The sequence below is a fragment of the Bos taurus genome, chromosome X (assembly GCF_002263795.3).
Source record: "Bos taurus isolate L1 Dominette 01449 registration number 42190680 breed Hereford chromosome X, ARS-UCD2.0, whole genome shotgun sequence".
Lineage (NCBI taxonomy): Eukaryota > Metazoa > Chordata > Mammalia > Artiodactyla > Bovidae > Bos > Bos taurus.
This window is the reverse complement of record NC_037357.1, coordinates 14,670,746-14,690,035: the sequence shown is the minus strand read 5'-3', so window position 1 is coordinate 14,690,035 and position 19,290 is coordinate 14,670,746. Positions and strand designations below refer to the sequence as shown.

General features: G+C 41.9%; 1 protein-coding gene across 14 annotated transcripts in view; it reads left to right on the top strand.

Moving 5' to 3' along the window:
* ENOX2 (ecto-NOX disulfide-thiol exchanger 2) overlaps positions 1–19,290 on the top strand; it is a 288,002-nt gene that overhangs the window by 210,523 nt on the left and 58,189 nt on the right. For all 14 annotated transcript variants that reach the window (XM_059883750.1, XM_024988841.2, XM_024988840.2 and 11 more), the window contains one exon: positions 6,435–6,590. In XM_059883750.1, the coding sequence (XP_059739733.1) occupies positions 6,435–6,590 (156 nt within the window). The remainder of the gene's footprint in view (positions 1–6,434; positions 6,591–19,290) is intronic.

The window sequence follows — 19,290 nt, the reverse complement described above, 5'->3', positions numbered from 1 at the left end:
TACCACAAAACCCACCCAAGCCCAGCTTACTGCCTCGTTTGTCATTGTACATTGTTCATGTACAACATGAACCAGGCCCTGTCTCAGCTTTCCAACTAGCCTGAAGCAGGGGTTTTGATGATCTTCTGGAGAAGCAGGACAGATTTTTGGTAGAATTTGAGAGTCCCTGTGCAAAAACTTAGAAATTTCCAAGATGGCTCGTTGTAAGGTCAAGATCTTCTCACAACTTAGCCAAGCTGTCCTTAGAAATCTGTGTTCCCTCTTCAGGTTGTCTGCTGTAAAGTTTTTTCAAGGATCTGTGTAGAGAGGAGGCAGTCAGGACTGTAGTGAGTTAAAATTTCTCAGTATCCAGGTGTAATTCATTTTCTAATGAATTTTGTAGGAAGTCTAAAGAGATAGCAATAATGTACCATAAATGTATACCTGAATTGGAATCATAATTTTCTATAAAATAGCTTAATTATGCATATATAATTAGATCCTATTTGGAACACTTATTTTAGACTAATCCGTAGTTGCATTTCAGTGGTTTTATTGTGCATACAGATTACCTCCTTGTGATCAAGGGTCTCTGGAATACCTAAAAGATTAGAAATGCCTTTAATGGATCCAGGGGGACTTGGTTGGGGAGAAGTCATCTTTCTGAGGGCAGAGCGGGGCCTCCAGCCAGCCAGAACCAGGGTCCAGTTCTGAAAAAGCAAGCAGGGTAGTAAAAACCCCAGCTCCTATATCTGCCTATCTCTAGTTCATACATTGCTACAATTCCAACTTCACCTGTAAGTCAAAGTTGAGACTTTGGATTTATTTATTTATTTTTATTGGTTCCTTCAGTATTCTTCTCTTAAGATAATCCCAACTTCTGTAACCACAAAGTTGTGTTGTCTGGCCTTAATTAGCTTTGTTGCTGTAAGATAGCCCCCTCCAGTCCATCTCGAGTCTCTCTGGTTATAGAGCATACAGGATGGTGCTTGGAGAAAGAATGGGCCAGACCCAGGGCTGAACCCTTCCCTTGAGCCCTCTAAGGATGCCACCTTGGGCCAGTCACCTCTCTCTGACCTCCCGTTTATCCCTCTAAATTGTGGGGATTAAATGAGATAATTCTGTTTCAGAAACCATCCAGCATTGTGTTTGAAATACAACTCTCAAAAATGCTACTTTCTTTCCCCAAATCATTACCTCAGTGAAAGTCAGTTGAGACTTTGTATGTAGAACAAAGGCCTCTAAATCATCTCACACTGTGACAATACATATATTGAATATGTCAACAGGAAATTTTGGCTGTGGAGATAAGCAACTTTAAGAAAGCCTTTTGGACAGGAACATTTGAAGGACTCTGCAGGTTGGATAGGTAGAAAACAGAGTTTATTCTCACAAAAAGTATTGTTTTCTTCCTGCGGACCCATGGACTTTGTGAAAAGCAGAGTAGACTAATGTTTGTCCAACTCTTTGTGACCCCATGGATGGTAACCTGCCAGGCTCCTCTGTCCATGGAATTTTCCAGATGAGAATACTGTGGGTTGCCATTTCCTCCTCCAGGGGATCTTCCCAACCCAGAGATCAAGGTCACTTCTCTAGCATGTCCTACATTAGCCAGTGGATTCTTTACTGCTGAGCCACCTGAGAAGCATGGCACCTTGGCGGGGACAGATAAAACACTAGACTCGGGTGGATCCTTCCTTCCCATTTATACTAGGACCCTCTCCACATGGTCTCTCCAGCATGGTAGTCAGACTTGTTACATTGTGACTGAAGCTCCCATAAGCAAGTATTCCCAGAGACAAGTAAACATTTTCTGTCTCTTGAGGCCTGGCCCTGAAAACGTGCACCACATCCCTTCTGCCATATTCTGTTGGTCAAAGCAGTTCTAGAACCCATCCAGATCCTCAAGAGGATGGGACATAGACCTCACCTCTTTACAGAAGGGGAATCAAAGAATTTTGTATCTACCTTCAATCCACCACACTTGGAAAAAAGAATTATACAGAAACATTTTGTTATTCATCTACCATGTTTTTCAGCATACCTGTTTCACCTTATACCTGTAATTAAACTAATTCATGAAAACAGTTGCCATACTACACTGAGAGGTGGTGCAGCGGTTAAGAGCATTAGAGTTAAACCGATCTGGATTTGAATCCTAGGTCTTGTCTCAGTTACTGGCTGTGTAACATTGGGCAAGTGACTAAACCCTCTGAGCCCCAGTTTCTTTATCTATAAAAGGAAAGATAATAATAGTACCTAGCCCACAGGTCATTTGGAATGAGATTATATTAGCACAGTCCCTAGCACAATGGAAGCACCCAATAAGCAATTATAGTGATGATAATAATAACTGATGATAAAGCATTGTAACTCTTTGCATGGCTTTTCCCAAACTAAACTATGAGGTTGATGATTTTGTCCTACTCATTCCTTCAACCTCAACACCTGCAGAGGGGCTGGCATCGAAATATTTAAGGACATACAAGTAGATAGACATGGGGAAGATTGGACGGCAGCAGAGAAATGACATTTGCCTCCGTTGCAGCTCCCTGGCTCGGATAGACACAGAGAGCAGGGGACAGTAATATTGCTTGATAACTACTCTAGGTTGAGTTAAGTGCAAGTTGCTAGGCATCAGGAAAACTTAAGGCTACACTGAAACATTACTTAAAAATCATGTAATGGAGATGTAATAGAGCTGCAACTCAGAGGAACAAGCTGGCCCAACTACAAAACAACATTTGCAGCATTTCCATTAAACTAAAGTTTGGAAAATACATAAATCAGAAGAGGGAATACAAACCAACATCTTATGACAATTCCACCAACGGCTATGTCAAGAATCAAGAAGGCAGTAGGGAAAAGGTTTTAGAAGAAGATATGGTAAAAGCAAAACAGAACATTTATTGTGAAAGTACTTTGGGGGGATACCTTGGCCTATTCCACAACCCTTTTATAAAATAATTTCAAATTCCTAACGTAAAGTGCTAATACTATCTACATATTGGCTGTATTCCTCCAGTCAGAATAGGATCTGGAAAAGGAAGAGAACTTTTCTGGTATTCTGTTCCCAATGTATTTTAAATTATTGGACTTCTTTGATTTTTTTCAGGTTCCGCAATACTTCTGTAAGACGCATGATTTCAAACAGTTATTTTTCTATGTTGGTATTAGAAATTCAAGTCTACTTTGGTCTTCATGGTTGAAGATAAACAAAAGAAATAATCAATGTGATAGGAGCCCTTGAAATGTCATGTGCAATGTACAACCTGCCCTCCAGCAAGCCCTGCTAGGCAGTGTAGCCTATGGAACTCTCGGCATATTGAATGCAAAGAAGAAAGGGAGTTTATCTACTCTGGCTTTAGCCATATGTCATGAATATACTTGCTTTTAAATGAATTTCATAAAATATTAATGTAATCATACTGAAAAGCGCAGGGGTGAGTACATCAGTCAAGAGTTATATTTATCCTGTGTATTCGTTTTTTGTTTGTCTCCATTTATTAGTAGACAGTACATGGAGACAGGCATTTCTTTCTCAGCTGAAGTGGCAAAACTTGTTTAATGAACTGATGTTTCTGTAATCTGTGGTAAGGTGGAGTTGTGAGTGATAGAACTATATGAATAACAATGAGGAGGCAGGCAGAACAATAAAAGGAAGACAAACATTTCAGTAGGAGGGAGAAATAGATGGGATTGTTTAGTTGGCACACAATCTATTCTGATCTTCTCCTACTGAAAATTAACAGTTTGTAAGTGGGGGAAATAATGTTAACAATTTTTCCAAAATCTTATACACAAGAGATCAAATGTTCCAAAGACATAATAGCATTTTTAGCCACAACGTTCTTATTCTACAGCATAGGAACACAGAGTGTCAGGAGCCCTAAGATCTCCAAGATGGGAAAAAAGTCCTGGACTCCCTGCCCCGCTGTCTAGAGCCTGACAGATAGGAGGCTATCACAAATGTTCGTGGGATGTGGAAGTGAGTGCCTGAACAAATGAATTTACTAGTGTGTGGACACATGTCTGGAATGGAAGAAAGGAAATTTACCTATCAGGACCACCATCGATCAGGCCAGAGCCTTTTATATCTGTTCTGTCCTTTCATTCCTTGAGCTAAATGTCATTGTTTATCCCTACTTTTACCAAAAAGGAGATGGAGGCACACAGATATTAAGAAATATCCCCCATGGTCATACAACTAGCATATGGAGGAGAGTAGAGATGAGAATCACAGGGAGGAAAGAAAGGAGTATGCATGTATGTGAGTGCATGTGTGTGAGCACACACATTCAGGTACAAGTGGATACTTGTGTGTTGGGTGAGATAACATATGAGGGTTAAAAGTAAATTTGTTTTCAGAAAAATAAAATTTCCTCTTAGAAGAAAATACTTTCTTCCCAAACATGTTCAGGGTCTTGGCATCTCTGCATGACAGGCACATGAGAGGATGGGGAATGTCCTAGCTCTCTTAGGCTGGCTTGCAGTGGGTATTGCTTGTGTGCCACCCACCTGCTTATCTGCCCAGTCACAAGACTCCCTCCTTCTGGGCTTAACTGTACCCGGAGTTTTGCTTCTGTGTGAACCACAAATTCTTCCCACTGCTTAGATACACTTCCTTCAACATCTTAGAGAGCCAACCAGGGAGGCTCAGAGCCACCTTAAGGAGACACTAAGGCACTGTCCCTTGGGCCTGAGTGGTAAGCAGGGTAAAGTTTTGGGGGCTAGGGCCTACCACAATGATCAGTACTCCTTATGCAACACTTCCTTCGTTTGCAGTACACTGTGCCTGCCTTAACAGAGGACAAGAATGAGAGGTGAGGAAATGAAGTACAATGCACTCCCTTCTCTCAAAAACGTGCATCTTGTTATAGAGACAAATTTTAAACAATGAAATCAGTACTGCCTTTAGACCCAGGCAAGTGGGGCCCCTGCCACGGGCCCTCACGTCAGGGGACCTCGTGCTTTGGAATGACTGTCTCAGTATTTTGTAAGTCCCTTTCCAGAGCCAAGGACTGGCCGGTAGGTGGTACCATCAGGATAGGTGCCCCAGTCCAGAGCAGGTCCTATGTGGGTCTTGATGCCAAGAAGCACCTTTCTCAAAATTTTCTAGGTTTTTCTCCAGTGTCTGGCATTGACCAAGGCTTGCAGTATCATCTAAGCAAGGGGCCCCAATCTCAAATTGAACCTGTGCGGACCCCAGTCCCCATTTTTCCCCTTTGCACTCTGCAGTCCTTTATGCCACATGTGGATTCAACTGGATGCCCCAAGAAGCTTCTGAACTCATGCCTGTAGAGTCCTCCCAGGGTCTTGGTTCCAGGAGAGTATCCTGGCAAGTAAATCACTCCAGCTGGCTGGTATGGTATTTCTTTCATGGTATCACATGGGCTACCAGAATAGCGTTGGTGCTGATTTGGGGTGAGTCAAATTATATATCTAGACAAACCCCATAAACATATTTGTCTGGGGGCTCCCACACACCCTAGAAGCAAACCTGAAAGAAATATTAATAAAAGATGATGCAAAATAAAATTCAGTGGCAACAGGTATAGAACAGTTTTTGACACAGAAATAAAAATGAACTAGAATTATCTGGAAAGTGTTTTTCAGGGAGTGTGGGACTTTGAGCTAGGCCTTGAACCATGGGGGAGAATCTGGGGAGGCTTGAATGATTCCAGGCAGGCAGGGAGAACAACAGGAACAAAGGCACAGAGAGTAGTTATTTACTGAGCATGTTTGTGCTATGCATTCATCATCTTGTTTATTCCTCACAAATTCCTATAAAAGTAGGTGGAATTAACCCCATTTTGCAATGATGGAATGGAGGTACAAAAGATTCATCTCCTAATCAAATAGTAGAACTAGGACCCAGGTCTGCCTAAACCCGAAAACTGTATGCTTTTAACACCATGCTATAGTGCAAAAATACTGGATGCTTGGAGCTGGTGCACTGGGACGGCCCAGAGGGATGGTACGGGGAGAGAGGAGGGAGGAGGGTTCAGGATGGGGAACACGTGTATACCTGTGGCGGATTCATGTTGATATATGGCAAAACCAATACAATATTGTAAATTTAAAAATAAAAAAAGACAGGAAGTGTTACAAGGGACAATGTGAAGCCTGGTCTGAATGGAGCAGAGAGTGTGTGTTGGGAACTAGTGGAAGGCAAGATCAATGCACAAGACACAGTCATATTATTCAATACAAAAGGCCTTGGATGTCAAAATGAGATATAGACACAAATAATCACTGGCCAAACAGAAACAGCCCTAAAGAAAAATGCACAATTATAATATTTAAGGTCCAGTAATGCTAATAATGTGTTTTCCTAAATATTTTGCCTCTGTCTCAGAAAGACCTTTGGTTTGAAGCTTATAAGGTAACAGTCTACCTCTACTTGATCTTGCCTGGTATAATTGATTATTCTCTATTTCCTCTCCTTTTTTTAGATTTTGATCCTGCTCTTGGAATGATGACTGGAATTCCACCAATAACTCCGATGATGCCTGGCCTAGGAATAGTACCTCCTCCAATTCCACCAGATATGCCAGTAGTAAAAGAGATCATTCACTGTAAAAGCTGCACACTCTTCCCTCCAAATCCAAGTAATACTCTGCTTTTTCTCCACACAAGTCAAAATGTTTTGGTGTATCAATCCTTTATTATTCGTTTTGGTATTAAGAGTCCTGACAAGGCAATTAGTGCCTATAAAGTGGTAGCTTCTGGGGGGGAACCTAGCTTTGGAATTGAATTCAAAATTTAACACTCTTAACACAGCTTAAAGTGAACTGGCATTCTAGTTCCTTTTTAGGATTGAATGTTGTTGAAAGGGGGCTCAGGTTATTTGAGTGGAGAAAACACGAATAGAGAAGCCTCCCTTAGTTCTCTGCTGAGAGTATGGCAAAAGTACCGTTTTTGTTAACAGCCCCAAGATTTTTAAAGGTGAATGGAAAGAGCAGGTGCAATGGGAAGAGTAGGAATCTGGTATGAGTGACTTATCTTCTCCAGAGCCCACCAACCATGTCTGATAAGCCTTGATCTGATTAAGTCTGATAACCCCAGTAGTTATTCCTGCCTGTCTCTTACACCCTCTCAGCAATAAGGTCAGGTGATTTAGGGACTCTCACAGTCTCCTGATGCACCAGTCTGATCTGCTTCTCTCTTATTTCTTCATTAGAGAGTATCTCTACCGTTGATTCCTTCCCCTCTCTCTCATCTAACATTTCATCCAGGTCCTTGTCACATATATAGAACCCTAAAAGTCCCGGGGTTCCCATTGCCCAAAGATTCAAAGTCCAAATTCTGGACTTCAAAAGCCTTTCACTGGTCTGCTTTGCCAACTTAAAGAAAGACCCGCAACATAAGAGTTGTGAGTTTAAATTTTATTCAGGGTCTTGGTGAAGACTACAGCCCAGCAGACAGCAACTCAGTTTGCTCTGAGTAAAACTACTCCAAACAGGTAGGAGAGAGCTCAGCTTATCTATGATTTTTGGCTAGGAAATCTATACAGTCAAGCATATGTCTTCATAAATGATTACTGCTAATCACCAAGAACAGATATCTCAAGTGAATGACTTTAGTGCTTTGCTATGGATGGGAGGCTTCAAGAATGCAGGGTCATTAAAATTCTTCTTGAAATATACACTGAACTAGCCTTAGGGCCTGCCTGTCCAAATCACAGAATGCCTCATCCTGCTTTTCATCCTGAATTCCTCTCAGGATACATTGTTGGTCAGCAAATGCAGTGGGTTGTGACTTAACCCCTGTAGAACTGGGTGGTGATCAACACACTTTGTCTTAGTGACCCTAATTTTCCTGTCTCCACAGCATCATGTGACCATCTTCAACATATCATTTCTGCTTGCCCACAATTCAGTCAAATTCAACTCTTATTTAATCTCACTCCCTTCTCCAACCTACCTCTAAGCCTACCATCTCCCAAACACTTCCATGAGAAAGGTACTAAAATTAAAACAGTAGTTAATCATTTATCATTCTAATACATTTTCACTAAAATATTGGGGGCTAAATCCAATGGATACTTTTTAGCCCTTATATTACTTTATTTCTCTACTATATTTGCTTCTTGAAACCTTCATCCTTCTTGAAACATTAGGTCATTTGAAGCTGCTAGAATGACCACCAGAGAGATTTGTATAGATCAAGAGGAGGATAACCAAGCAGGACACCCTAAGGAATTCTAATATTTCAAGAGTTAAGACAGAAAAGTTTCTGTACACTCCTTAGCAGCAAAAGTCCTCAAAAGACTTCATCTTTACCATTTCCAGTCTTCCTCTTCTTCTCTCCTAAATCTTCTTCATTTGGGCTTTTGCCCCACCCCTCTATCACAATGTCCCTTGATTAATAACACTAATGTATTCAGCACTCATAAAGTTAGACAAGCATTCTCATTCATGCCTGGAAACCAGTCATTTATAAGGACCATGACAGTGACATTTATATAATATACTTTTAAAATATTTGATAAATTAATAGATAACAATGACACTACATTATAATATGTATTGATTTTATGGCACTAGTTGCTATAAACTTTTTTCATACCTTTAAAAAAAAGGACACTAATGATTTCACAATACTAAATCCAATGGTCAAGCCTCAAGTCTTTTCCTGATTGACCTAATAGCTCTGAATGACACAGTTGACTATTCCTTACTCATTGATATACTTTCTTCACTTGACTTCCAGGACACTACACTATTTATTGGTTTTGCTCCCCACACTGGTTGTTCCTTGTCAATCTGCTTTGCTGATAACCTTCTGTTCTCACTGACTTATTATTGGAGAGTCATGTGACTCAGTCCTTGGACCTCTTCTCTGTCTGTACTTATACTGAAAAAAAGTATGCCAATGATTGTTGTTTGCTGTTGTTTTAGTCACTCACTAAGTTGTGTCTGACTCTTTTGTAACCCCATGAACTATAACCTGCCAGGCTCCTGTGTCCATGGGACTTTCCAGGCAAGAATACTGGAGTGAGTTGCCATTTCCTTCTCCAGGGGATCTCACCAACCCAGGGATCGAACCGACATCTCCTGAATTGGCAGGTGGATTCTTTACCACTGAGCCACCTGGGAAGCCCCATGCCATTGATACTCTAAATTACATTTTTAGCTCAGAGCCTGTCTCTGAACCCTGAACTCATATCCTACTGCTTATTTGATATCTCTACTTAGATATTGAATAGACATCTCATATTTAATATGTTCAAAACAAAACCCGTAATATTTGCCCCCAAACCTGCTCCACTAATATCCTTCTCCATCTCAGATAATGGCAACTGCATCCTTTCAACTAATCAGCCAAAACTTAAGGGTAATCCTTAATCTACTCTCTTTCCCTCACACACCATATTTAATCTGTTACAAAACTGTGTCAAGTCTACCTTAAAATATATAACTAGAATTCTACCATTTTCATGATAATTACTGCCGTGGCCCAGTTTATACCCACAATAATACATTTTCTGAACTATTGCAATATTCTTCTAATTGTGCTTCCTCTTTCACCCTTACCCCCTATAAGTTCTTCTTAAGAGAGCAGACAGGAGTGATCCTTTTTAAAACCTAAGTCAGATCATGTCCCTCCTCTACTTAAAAGCCATTAATGACTCCCTGTTTTACTCAAAATAAAGGCCAAAGTCTGTTTAAAGGCACAGAAGGGCCTCCCTTTCTCATACTGTCTCTTTGACTTTGTCTCTTACAACTCTCCTTTGCAACACCCATTGTTCCAGTTATATGGGCCTCCATGCAGTTCCATGAACATTCTAGGCACTCTTCCATCACAGGCCTTTGTATTGGTTCTTTCCTCTGCCTGAAATACTCTTCCCCTAAATATTTGCCTGGCTAACTCACCTGCCTCCTTCAAGTCTTTGCTCAAATGTCTCTTCCTCAGTAACCCTGACAACCTATTTAAAAGTTCAGTCCTCCCTGCCACATTCACAGTTCTATTTACCTCTCTATTTTTCACTTAATACTTACTACCTTTTAACAAGCAATTTATAGAATGTAAACACCACAAAGGGGCTTCCCAGGTGGTGCTGGTGGTAAAAAACCTGCCTGCCAGTGCAGGAGACCTAAGAGACCCAGGTCTGATCCCTGGGTCAGGAAGATCCCCTGGAGTAGGAAACAGCAACTCACTCCAGTATTCTTGCCTGGAGAATCCCATGGACAGAGGAGCCTGGTGGGCTACAGTCCGTGGAGTCTCAAAGAATCGGACACGACTGAACACACATGCATGTGTGCACACAAACTCCACAAAAGGAGGAATTTTTGTCAGTTTGGTTCACTAATATATCCCCAGCACTGAGAAAAGTATCTGACATATAGTACATGTTCAATAAATATTTATGAATGGTAGAGGGATGGATGGATGAATACGGAAGGAGAAGTCAGAGGTCTAGAAGTCAAGAGAACATGAGGTAATTACACCACATGCTGATCACTTCCTAATCTATTTTTTCACTCCATGGCTCTCTTCTGAGCTTCAGACACATATAGCCTACTGACCACTAGACTTTTCTAGGTGGATCTACATCAAATGTGCAACAACAGTATTGAAGTATTAATAGTGAGCAAACTACCAGATTAAAATCGAGGGAACTGTGTTTTACCCCAGCTCTATCACCTGAGGGAATCTTGGGCTAGTCACATGACCTCCCTGGGTCTGTTTCCTTGTCTGTAAGTGAGGCTATCGGGTTAGGTTAGCCTAGATACTTACAAGGTTTCATCCATTTCTAAAAACATGATTCTTGACATTAAAAATGGAGCTACCAGAATAATTGTTCACCTAGGCAAAAGTCCCTCAAAATGTATATTAGGCAAAGCAAAAGCAAATGAGTAGAGTTTTGTGCCTTTAATGAAACAGGCAGTATGGGTATAATAATTAAGAACCCCAAAGCAACATAGGACTGGTGTCATATCCCAGATCTCTGTCACTAAATAGCCATGAAATCCGGGGTAAATAGCTTAACCTCTCTGATCTAGACCCAGCAAAATCAATTCTGGTCTAAAAATCCAATGGATGAAACTAGACTGGCGCTGACTGTGCACTCCTAGGAGTCAGTGAAAGTGTTAGTCGCTCAGTCATGACTGACTCTTTGCGACCCCATGAACTGTAGCCCACCAGGCTCCTCTGTCCATGGAATTTTCCAGGCAAGAATACTGGAGTAGGTTGCCATACCCTCCTTCTGGAGAATCTTCTTGACCCAGGGATCGAACCTGTGTCTCCTGCATTGCAGGCGGTTTCTTTACCATCTGAGCCACCAGGGAAGCCTAGGAGTCAGAGATATGGCAAAAGAAAGCTCTCTGGAACACAGGTACTTTTTTTTCACAAGGTGGCTATCAGAGATTTACTGCATTCCCAATTAACAGTCCTCAGTTGGTATAAGAAGAGAAACAACACCCTCTCTCCAGAGAAGTCAATTCTGTGAAGATTTTTCACTTCGGCTAATAGACCTTCTGTGTGGAGAGGTTACATTTTTCATCTACTGTGAAATAACAGTGACCGTGAAGTAACTGGTGGAATATCATCTGATATTTGTGTGCAGGCATGTGGGGAAGCACCCAGGAGCCAGAAAAAGAGCGATCATTTCATTTTACCATCTCAAAACCCACTGAACTTATTTTGGCTCTTAGGGCTGGGCTCTATAAAGAAAATTAGAGAAAGTGGATAAATTAATAGATTCACTGGCCTTCTGATTACTTCCAATCAGTTGGGATTACATTAAAATATACCCGACCCCTGCTGATTGTCTAGGGGACCTTCAATCTTGGGCTGTCTGATGAAATCAACTCAACAATTTTGCAGTATGCAAATTCTGGCAAACCAGTTGAGTGGTCTGTGATGCCCCTTTGAAAAACAGGGTGCAAGTGGTTTATTGGTGGAAGTGGTTTATTTGATGTGCTGCTCCCTGCCTCACTTCTCCAAGATCAGCAGTGACTTTGATCTGAATGCTGATTGTCCCAACACAGCTCCCCAGAGCGGCTGCTTAGTTGTAATTAGAATTACCAAAAGCTCCTCCTTTTCCATTACCAGAGATTAGAGTGCTTTTTACTCCCAGTTATCTTAAATCTTTTAACGCAGAAGTTTCTTCTTCTCCATCCAGGAGTGGTGATTGGGGTGTTACAGGAGCTTAGCACATTACCTGATTAATAGGTGGACTTTGAATTTGCTCTCCTATGGAGTTACCATTGCTGTGCCCAGATCACTGAATTTCTGTGGGATTGGAAAATCAGGCCCAGACAGCAAAGTGCTTTGAGCTGCTAATTAAAGAACAAGTACTATCCATTAAGGAAGGTAGTACAGCCCATTGCCTTGCTGGTGGCAATACACCTAAATCTCAGCAAATGCTACGTTTACCCAAGGAAAATAAATAAATCCCCGGCATTCTTGACATGACTCTTAGTGGCTTTTATGCTCCTTTACTCAGCAGACAATGACCACAGAATAATCACAGCATCTAAACAGGGTGGTGATTTCATCACAGAATTTTTCAATCCCATAGAAGTAGTCAAGGGAAGGAGCCTTTGTATTGTTGGTAATCCATGTAACTATACTCTTTAGAGTCTCTCAATGGACTTAAAGGTAGACCTAACTAGGTTTAACTCACATTGTATAAAAAGGTGATTATTTGCTTCACAAGAATAGTATTTACCATTGAAATCATTTAATAGTAAACTTCATAAGGATTCAACAACAGGATTCTATTCGAAATCCTTAGATTTGAAAACATGACTCTAGATGTTTTCTAGACTGAGCAGAACCCTTCGGGGCCCTACAGGCTACAAAAGGCCCTCCATGTCCCCTATTTCTTGTTTGCAGGAAAAGGTTTTGGTCTCCTAGGCCTTCCGTGAATGCCAAAGAGCAGGTACTAGCAGTTATAATTATAATTGGAGAAGTGATAGCATACAGAAAGAAAGGAAAAGCAGTTAAGAAAGATAGCTTGAACAATAACAATTAAGCAATAAAGCAGAGTGCTAATTCCTCCTCAAGGGATTTGCATAACAATCTGACACAGATCTTTGAGTTGTTAGGCAAAAGCTGACACCCCCTTCTCTCTGACCCTCCCCCATCCCAGGTGGAAGATGGTGACTACTTGCTCACCACATGTAGACCCCAGGCTGGTTGGAACCAGAAGGTTGATGATTAAGACTCCCCAAACACCACTCTGTTTCCTCCCCACCAACCAGTCAGAAGAAAGTCATGCTCCCGGCAGCCCTCACCTCAAATGTGGCCTTTAAAAACCCTTCCATGAAAGCCATCGGGGAGTTCAGCTCTTTTGAGCATCCCTTGCTCCGTCACTTCAATAATTGCTGTACTTCCTTGGTGGCTCAGACGGTAAAGAATGCGCCTGCAATGGGTGAGACCATGGTTCGATCCCTGAGTCGGGAAGATACCCTGGAGAAGGAAATGGCAACCCACTCCAGTATTCTTGCCTGGAGAATTCCATGGACAGGAGAGCCTGATAGGCAAGACTCCATGCGGTCGCAGGGTCAGACACGACTGAGCGACCAACACTCTCACATTCACTTTCCTTCAGCACACCCTGGGTTCTGGTAGATTGGCTTTACTGCTGGAGCCGGTGGGAGGTAGAGGAGCAGACCCAAGTTCAGGTCAGTAATGGTTTCTCTAGCACTAAGAATGCTTCCTTCCCACACCCAGCCTTATCTAAAGATCTGAATAAAGCAAGGAACTGAGAGTTTAGAAGTCCAGGTCTTAGTTCTCACTCCATTCCAGACTTCTGGTTCGGTTTGGTTCAGTTCAGTTCAGTCGCTCAGTCCTCTCCGACTCTTTGCGACCCCATGAATCGCAGCATGCCAGGCCTCCCTGTCCATCACCAACTCCTGGAGTTTACTCAAACTCATGTCCATCGAGGTGGTGATGCCATCCAGCCATCTCATCCTCTGTTGTCCCCTTCTCCTCCTGCCACCAATCCCTCCCAGCATCAGGGTCTTTTCCAATGAGTCAACTCTTCGTATGAGGTGGCAAAAGTATTGGAGTTACAGCTTTAGCATCAGTCCTTCCAATAAACACCCAGGACTGATCTCCTTTAGAATAGACTGGTTGGATCTCCTTGCAGTCCAAGGGACTCTCAAGAGTCTTCTCCAACACCACAGTTCAAAAGCATCAATTCTTCAGTGCTCAGCTTTCTTCACAGTCCAACTCTCACATCCATACATGACCACTGGAAAAACCATAGCCTTGACTAGATGGACCTTTGTTGGCAAAGTAATGTCTCTGCTTTTGAATATGCTGTCTAGGTTGGTCATAACTTTCCTTCCAAGGAGTAAGCATCTTTTAATTTCATGGCTGCAGTCACCATCTGCAGTGATTTTGGAGCCCCCAAAAAATAAAGTCTGACACTGTTTCCACTGTGTCCCCATCTATTTCCCATGAAGTGATGGGACCAGTTGCCATGATCTTAGTTTTCTGAATGTTGAGCTTTAAGCCAACTTTTTCACTCTCCTCTTTCACTTTCATCAAGATGCCCTTTAGTTCCTCTTCACTTTCTGTCATAAGGGTGGTGTCATCTGCATATCTGAGGTTATTGATATTTCTCCCAGCAATCTTGATTCCAGCTTGTGCTTCTTCCAGCCCAGCGTTTCTCATGATGTACTCTGTGTAGAAGTTAAAGAAGCAGGGTGACAATATTCAGCCTTGATGTACTCCTTTTCCTATTTGGAACCAGTCTGTTGTTCCATGTCCAGTTCGAACTGTTGCTTCCTGACCTGCATACAGGTTTCTCAAGAGGCAGGTCAGGTGGTCTGGTATTCCCATCCTTTTCAGAATTCTCCACAGTTTATTGTGATCCACACAGTCAAAGCCTTTAGCATAATCAATAAAGCAGAAATAGACGTTTTTTCTGGAACTCTCATGCTTTTTCAGTGATCCAGTGGATATTGGCAATTTGATCTTTGGTTCCTCTGCCTTTTCTAAAACCAGCTTGAACATCTGGAAGTTCACAGTTCCCGTATTGCTGAAGCCTGGCTTGGATAATTTTGAGCATTACTTTATTAGCGTGTGAGAGGAATGCCATTGTGTGGTAGTTTGAGCATTCTTTGGCATTGCCTTTCTTTAGGATTGGAATGAAAACTGACCTTTTCCAGTCACATGGCCACTGCTGAGTTTTTCAGATTTGCTGGCATATTTAATGCAGCACTTTCACAGCAGCATATTTCAAGGTTTGAAATAGCTCAACTGGAATTCCATCACCTCCACTAGCTTTGTTCATAGTGATGCTTTCTAAGGCCCACTTGACTTCACATTCTAGGATGTCTGGCTGTAGGTGAGTAATCACACCATCGTGATTATCTGGGTCATGAAGATCTTTTTTGTATAGTTCTTCTGTGTATTCTTGCCATCTCTTCTTAATATCTTCTGCTTCTGTTAGGTCCATACATTTTCTGTCCTTTATCGAGCCCATCCTTGCATGAAATGTTCCCTTGGTATCTCTAATTTTCTTGAAGAGATCTCTAGTCTTTCCCATTCTATAGTTTTCCTCTATTTCTTTGCATTGATCGCTGAGGAAGGCTTTCATAGCTCTCCTTGCTATTCTTTAGAACTCTGCATTCAGATGCTTATATCTTTCCTTTTCTCCTTTGCTTTTCACTTCTCTTCTTTTCACAGCTATTTGTAAGGCCTCCCCAGACAGCCATTTTGCTTTTTTCATTTATTTTCCATGGGGATGGACTTGATCCCTGTCTCCTGTACAATGTCACAAACCTCCGTCCATAATTCATCAGGCTCTCTGTTTATCAGATCTAGGCCCTTAAATCTATTTCTCACTTCCACTGTATAATCATAAGGGATTTGATTTAGGTCATACCTGAATGGTCCAGTGGTTTTCCCTACTTTCTTCAATTTAAGTCTGAATTTGGCAATGAGGAGTTCATGATCTGAGCCACAGTCAGTCCCGGTCTTGTTTTTGCTGACTGTATAGAGCTTCTCCATCTTTGGCTGCAAAGAATATAATCAATCTGATTTCGGTGTTGACCATCTGGTGATGTCCATGTGTAGAGTCTTCTCTTGTGTTGTTGGAAGTGGGTGTTTGCTATGACCAATGCATTCTCTTGGCAAAACTCGATTAGTCTTTGCCTTGCTTCATTCCATACTCCAAATTTGCCTGTTACTCCAGGTGTTTCTTGACTTCCTACTTTTGCATTCCAGTCCCCTAGAATGAAAAGGACATCTTTTTTGGGTGTGAGTTCTAAAAGGTCTTGTAGGTCTTCATAGAACTGTTCAACTTCAGCTTCTTCAGCGTTACTGGTTGGGGCATAGGCTTAGATTACCGTGATATTGAATGGTTTGCCTTGGAAATGAACAGAGATCATTCTGTTGTTTTTGAGATTGCATCCAAGTGCTGCATTTTGGACTCTTTTGTTGACCATGATGGCTACTCCATTTCTTCTAAGGGATTCCTGCCCACAGTAGTAGATATAATGGTCATCTGAGTTAAATTCACCCATTCCAGTCCATTTTAGTTCTCCGATTCCTAGACTGTCAACGTTCACTCTTGCCATCTCCTGTTTGAACACTTCCAATTTGCCTTGGTTCATGGACCTAACATTCCAGGTTCCTATGCAATATTGCTCTTTACAGCATCGGACCTTGTTTCTATTACCAGTCACATCCACAACTGGGTATTGTTTTTGCTTTGGCTCCATCCCTTCATTCTTTTGGAGTTATTTCTCCACTGATATCCAGTAGCATATTGGGCCCTTACCGACCTGGGGAGTTCCTCATTCAGTATCCTATCATTTTGCCTTTTCATACTGTTCATGGGGTTCTCAAGAATACTGAGGTGGTTTGCCATTCCCTTCTCCAGTGGACCACATTCTGTCAGATCTCTCCACCATGACCCACCCATCTTGGGTTGCCCCACGGGCATGGCTTAGTTTCATTGAGTTAGACAAGGCTGTGGTCAGTGTGATCAGATTGGCTAGTTTTCTGTAATTATGGTTTCAGTGTGTCTGCCCTCTGATGCCGTCTCGCAATACCTACCCTCTTACTTGGGTTTCTCTTACCTTGGTCGTGGGGTATCTCTTCACGGCTGCTCCAGCAAAGCGCAGCCACTGCTCCTTACCTTGGACGAGGGGTATCTCCTCAGGGCCACCCCTCCTGACCTTGAACGGCTGGGACACACTGCACAGAAGCACACTGGCTGCCACGCACTGCGCAGAAGCCTGGCCATGAGGACCCACCCCTCGCCCAAGGTCAGGGGCAGCGACCGAGAGCACCAGGCTTCGACGGCGCAGGAGCAGCCGAGAGGAGCTGCCCCACATCCGAGGTCAGGGGCAGCAGCCCAGACGAGCTACCCGACGCCTGAGCTCAGGGGCGGTGGCCAGGAGGAGCAATCCCACGTCCAAGGAGCTGCGGCTGCGCGGGCCCAGGAGGGCCGAGAGGAGCTACTCCACGTTCAAGACTTGTGGTAGGACTTTAGAAAGCCACAGATTGGTAATTAGGAAACCTGGGTTCTATAGTAGCAAATAACGATAACCCTGTAATAACTACAATTTATTGGGAGTCTATCTAGTACTAGGCATTGTACCACATTGTAGTAGAGGTAGTAGATTATTGATTATCCTACAATATCCCTTGTAAGGTAGGGGACAGTATCTCTATTTTAAGATGAAAAAACAAAGTTATCAGAGGTTATATAATTTTCCCAAGATTATACAGTAGTTTGATAAATCTTAATCATAATTTAGGTTTAAATCCAGGTTTCATTGCTCCAAATTCATGTTCCTTCTCTTTCTGTCTGACGTGGTGACCTTGAGTAAGTCACCCAACCTCAGTCAGCTAAGGTTTTTTCCCTGTAATATTAGAAGCTTAGGCCAAGTCAGTGGTTTTCAACTAGAGCTGTACATCAGAGTTGCCTGAGGAGGTGTAAAAAAAAAAATAATGCACAGGCTGCACCCCAGATTCACTAAATCAGACTCATCTGAGTGAAACCTAGGCATTGTTTGTTTGACTCCCAAGTTGATTCCAATGTGCTGCCAGAGTTGAGAATCACTGACAGTGATGTCTAGAATCTTTTCCAATTACTAAAAACTCAGAAGTTAAAGTCTCAAGAGATTCTGGACATTTTCCTTTTTGACTAAAACTAACCTCTCCAGCGTAGATGACTAAGACATTTCAGATTCCTTTTCACTAAATTATCTTCCTTTTCCCTTTATACTTCTCCTATGGAACAAAAAAAAAGGAGTGGGTTCTTGAAATTACAGACATTTAAAATTTTAAGAGAAATTTTGCAGTTTCCCAGAATACCTCCACCCCTTTTATTGACTAAATAGAAGGGGAAAGGGCACCATGAGAATTTGATTATTCTGACCCACACTAAGAGGACAGACAGTGGTAGCAAAATGAGGAAGTTTAAGATGCTAATAACTGAGGCAGCTCTCAAATCATCTGCTTGCCAACTTGGATAAGAGTCAGGTGGGGGCCTTGGCCTAGTCTGCAAGTGAGACTCATTTATTTTTGCATGTGAACTGTAATCACTTGTTGTTGAGCTCTCCAAATCTTGAGCTGGGAGAATTATTTTTAAGAGCTGAATGGGAAGAATGGATAACACAAAATAAATCCTTGCAGATACAAAACCAACACTAGAAAACCGTTGACCATCATGCTTTGTTTTGTTGGGCTATAAACTGTAGAGTTTTGCTTGGAAAATGCTTTGATAGATATAAATAGCAACACGGAGCTGGCGGATACAAAAGGCTTTATGTATAAGATAAGTGAGTAGAAAGCACATTTTTAAAGCAGACGGAGAATCGTCTAATTAAGTAGATTTTTAATAACTCTCTACAGCCAAATTTATCTAATTTTATTTAATGATTTCCCAGACAAGCTTACTTTTCCTCTAAATGCTTCATGATTGGACTTCACCTCTCCAGCAAAGAATCAGAGGAAGAGTTTACTGGAATCAGAAAACAAAAAACCTGAAAAGGATGGTCTGTACACTGGCTGACTCTGTCAAGCCAATTATTCCAATGGCTTGAAATATTTTTGTAACTGTTCACCTCTTTACTGTCAAATTCACCCCAAAACAGTTCTTTCAGTAAACATGAACAGAATACAATGACCACAAACTTTACAAACAAATCCTTGTCTCAAGGACCCAGGTTCTAAGAATTCCCTAAAATAAGAGTTTAAACCCAGTGGGATGTCTTTCCACTAACTGTCTTCTTTAGGAAAATGACTGAAAATTGGACTGGGTTGTCACAACAAAAGTAAAGAACAAAATCAAAGAACATATGACGGGGCTGATGGGGCTGAGTCTTTATCCTA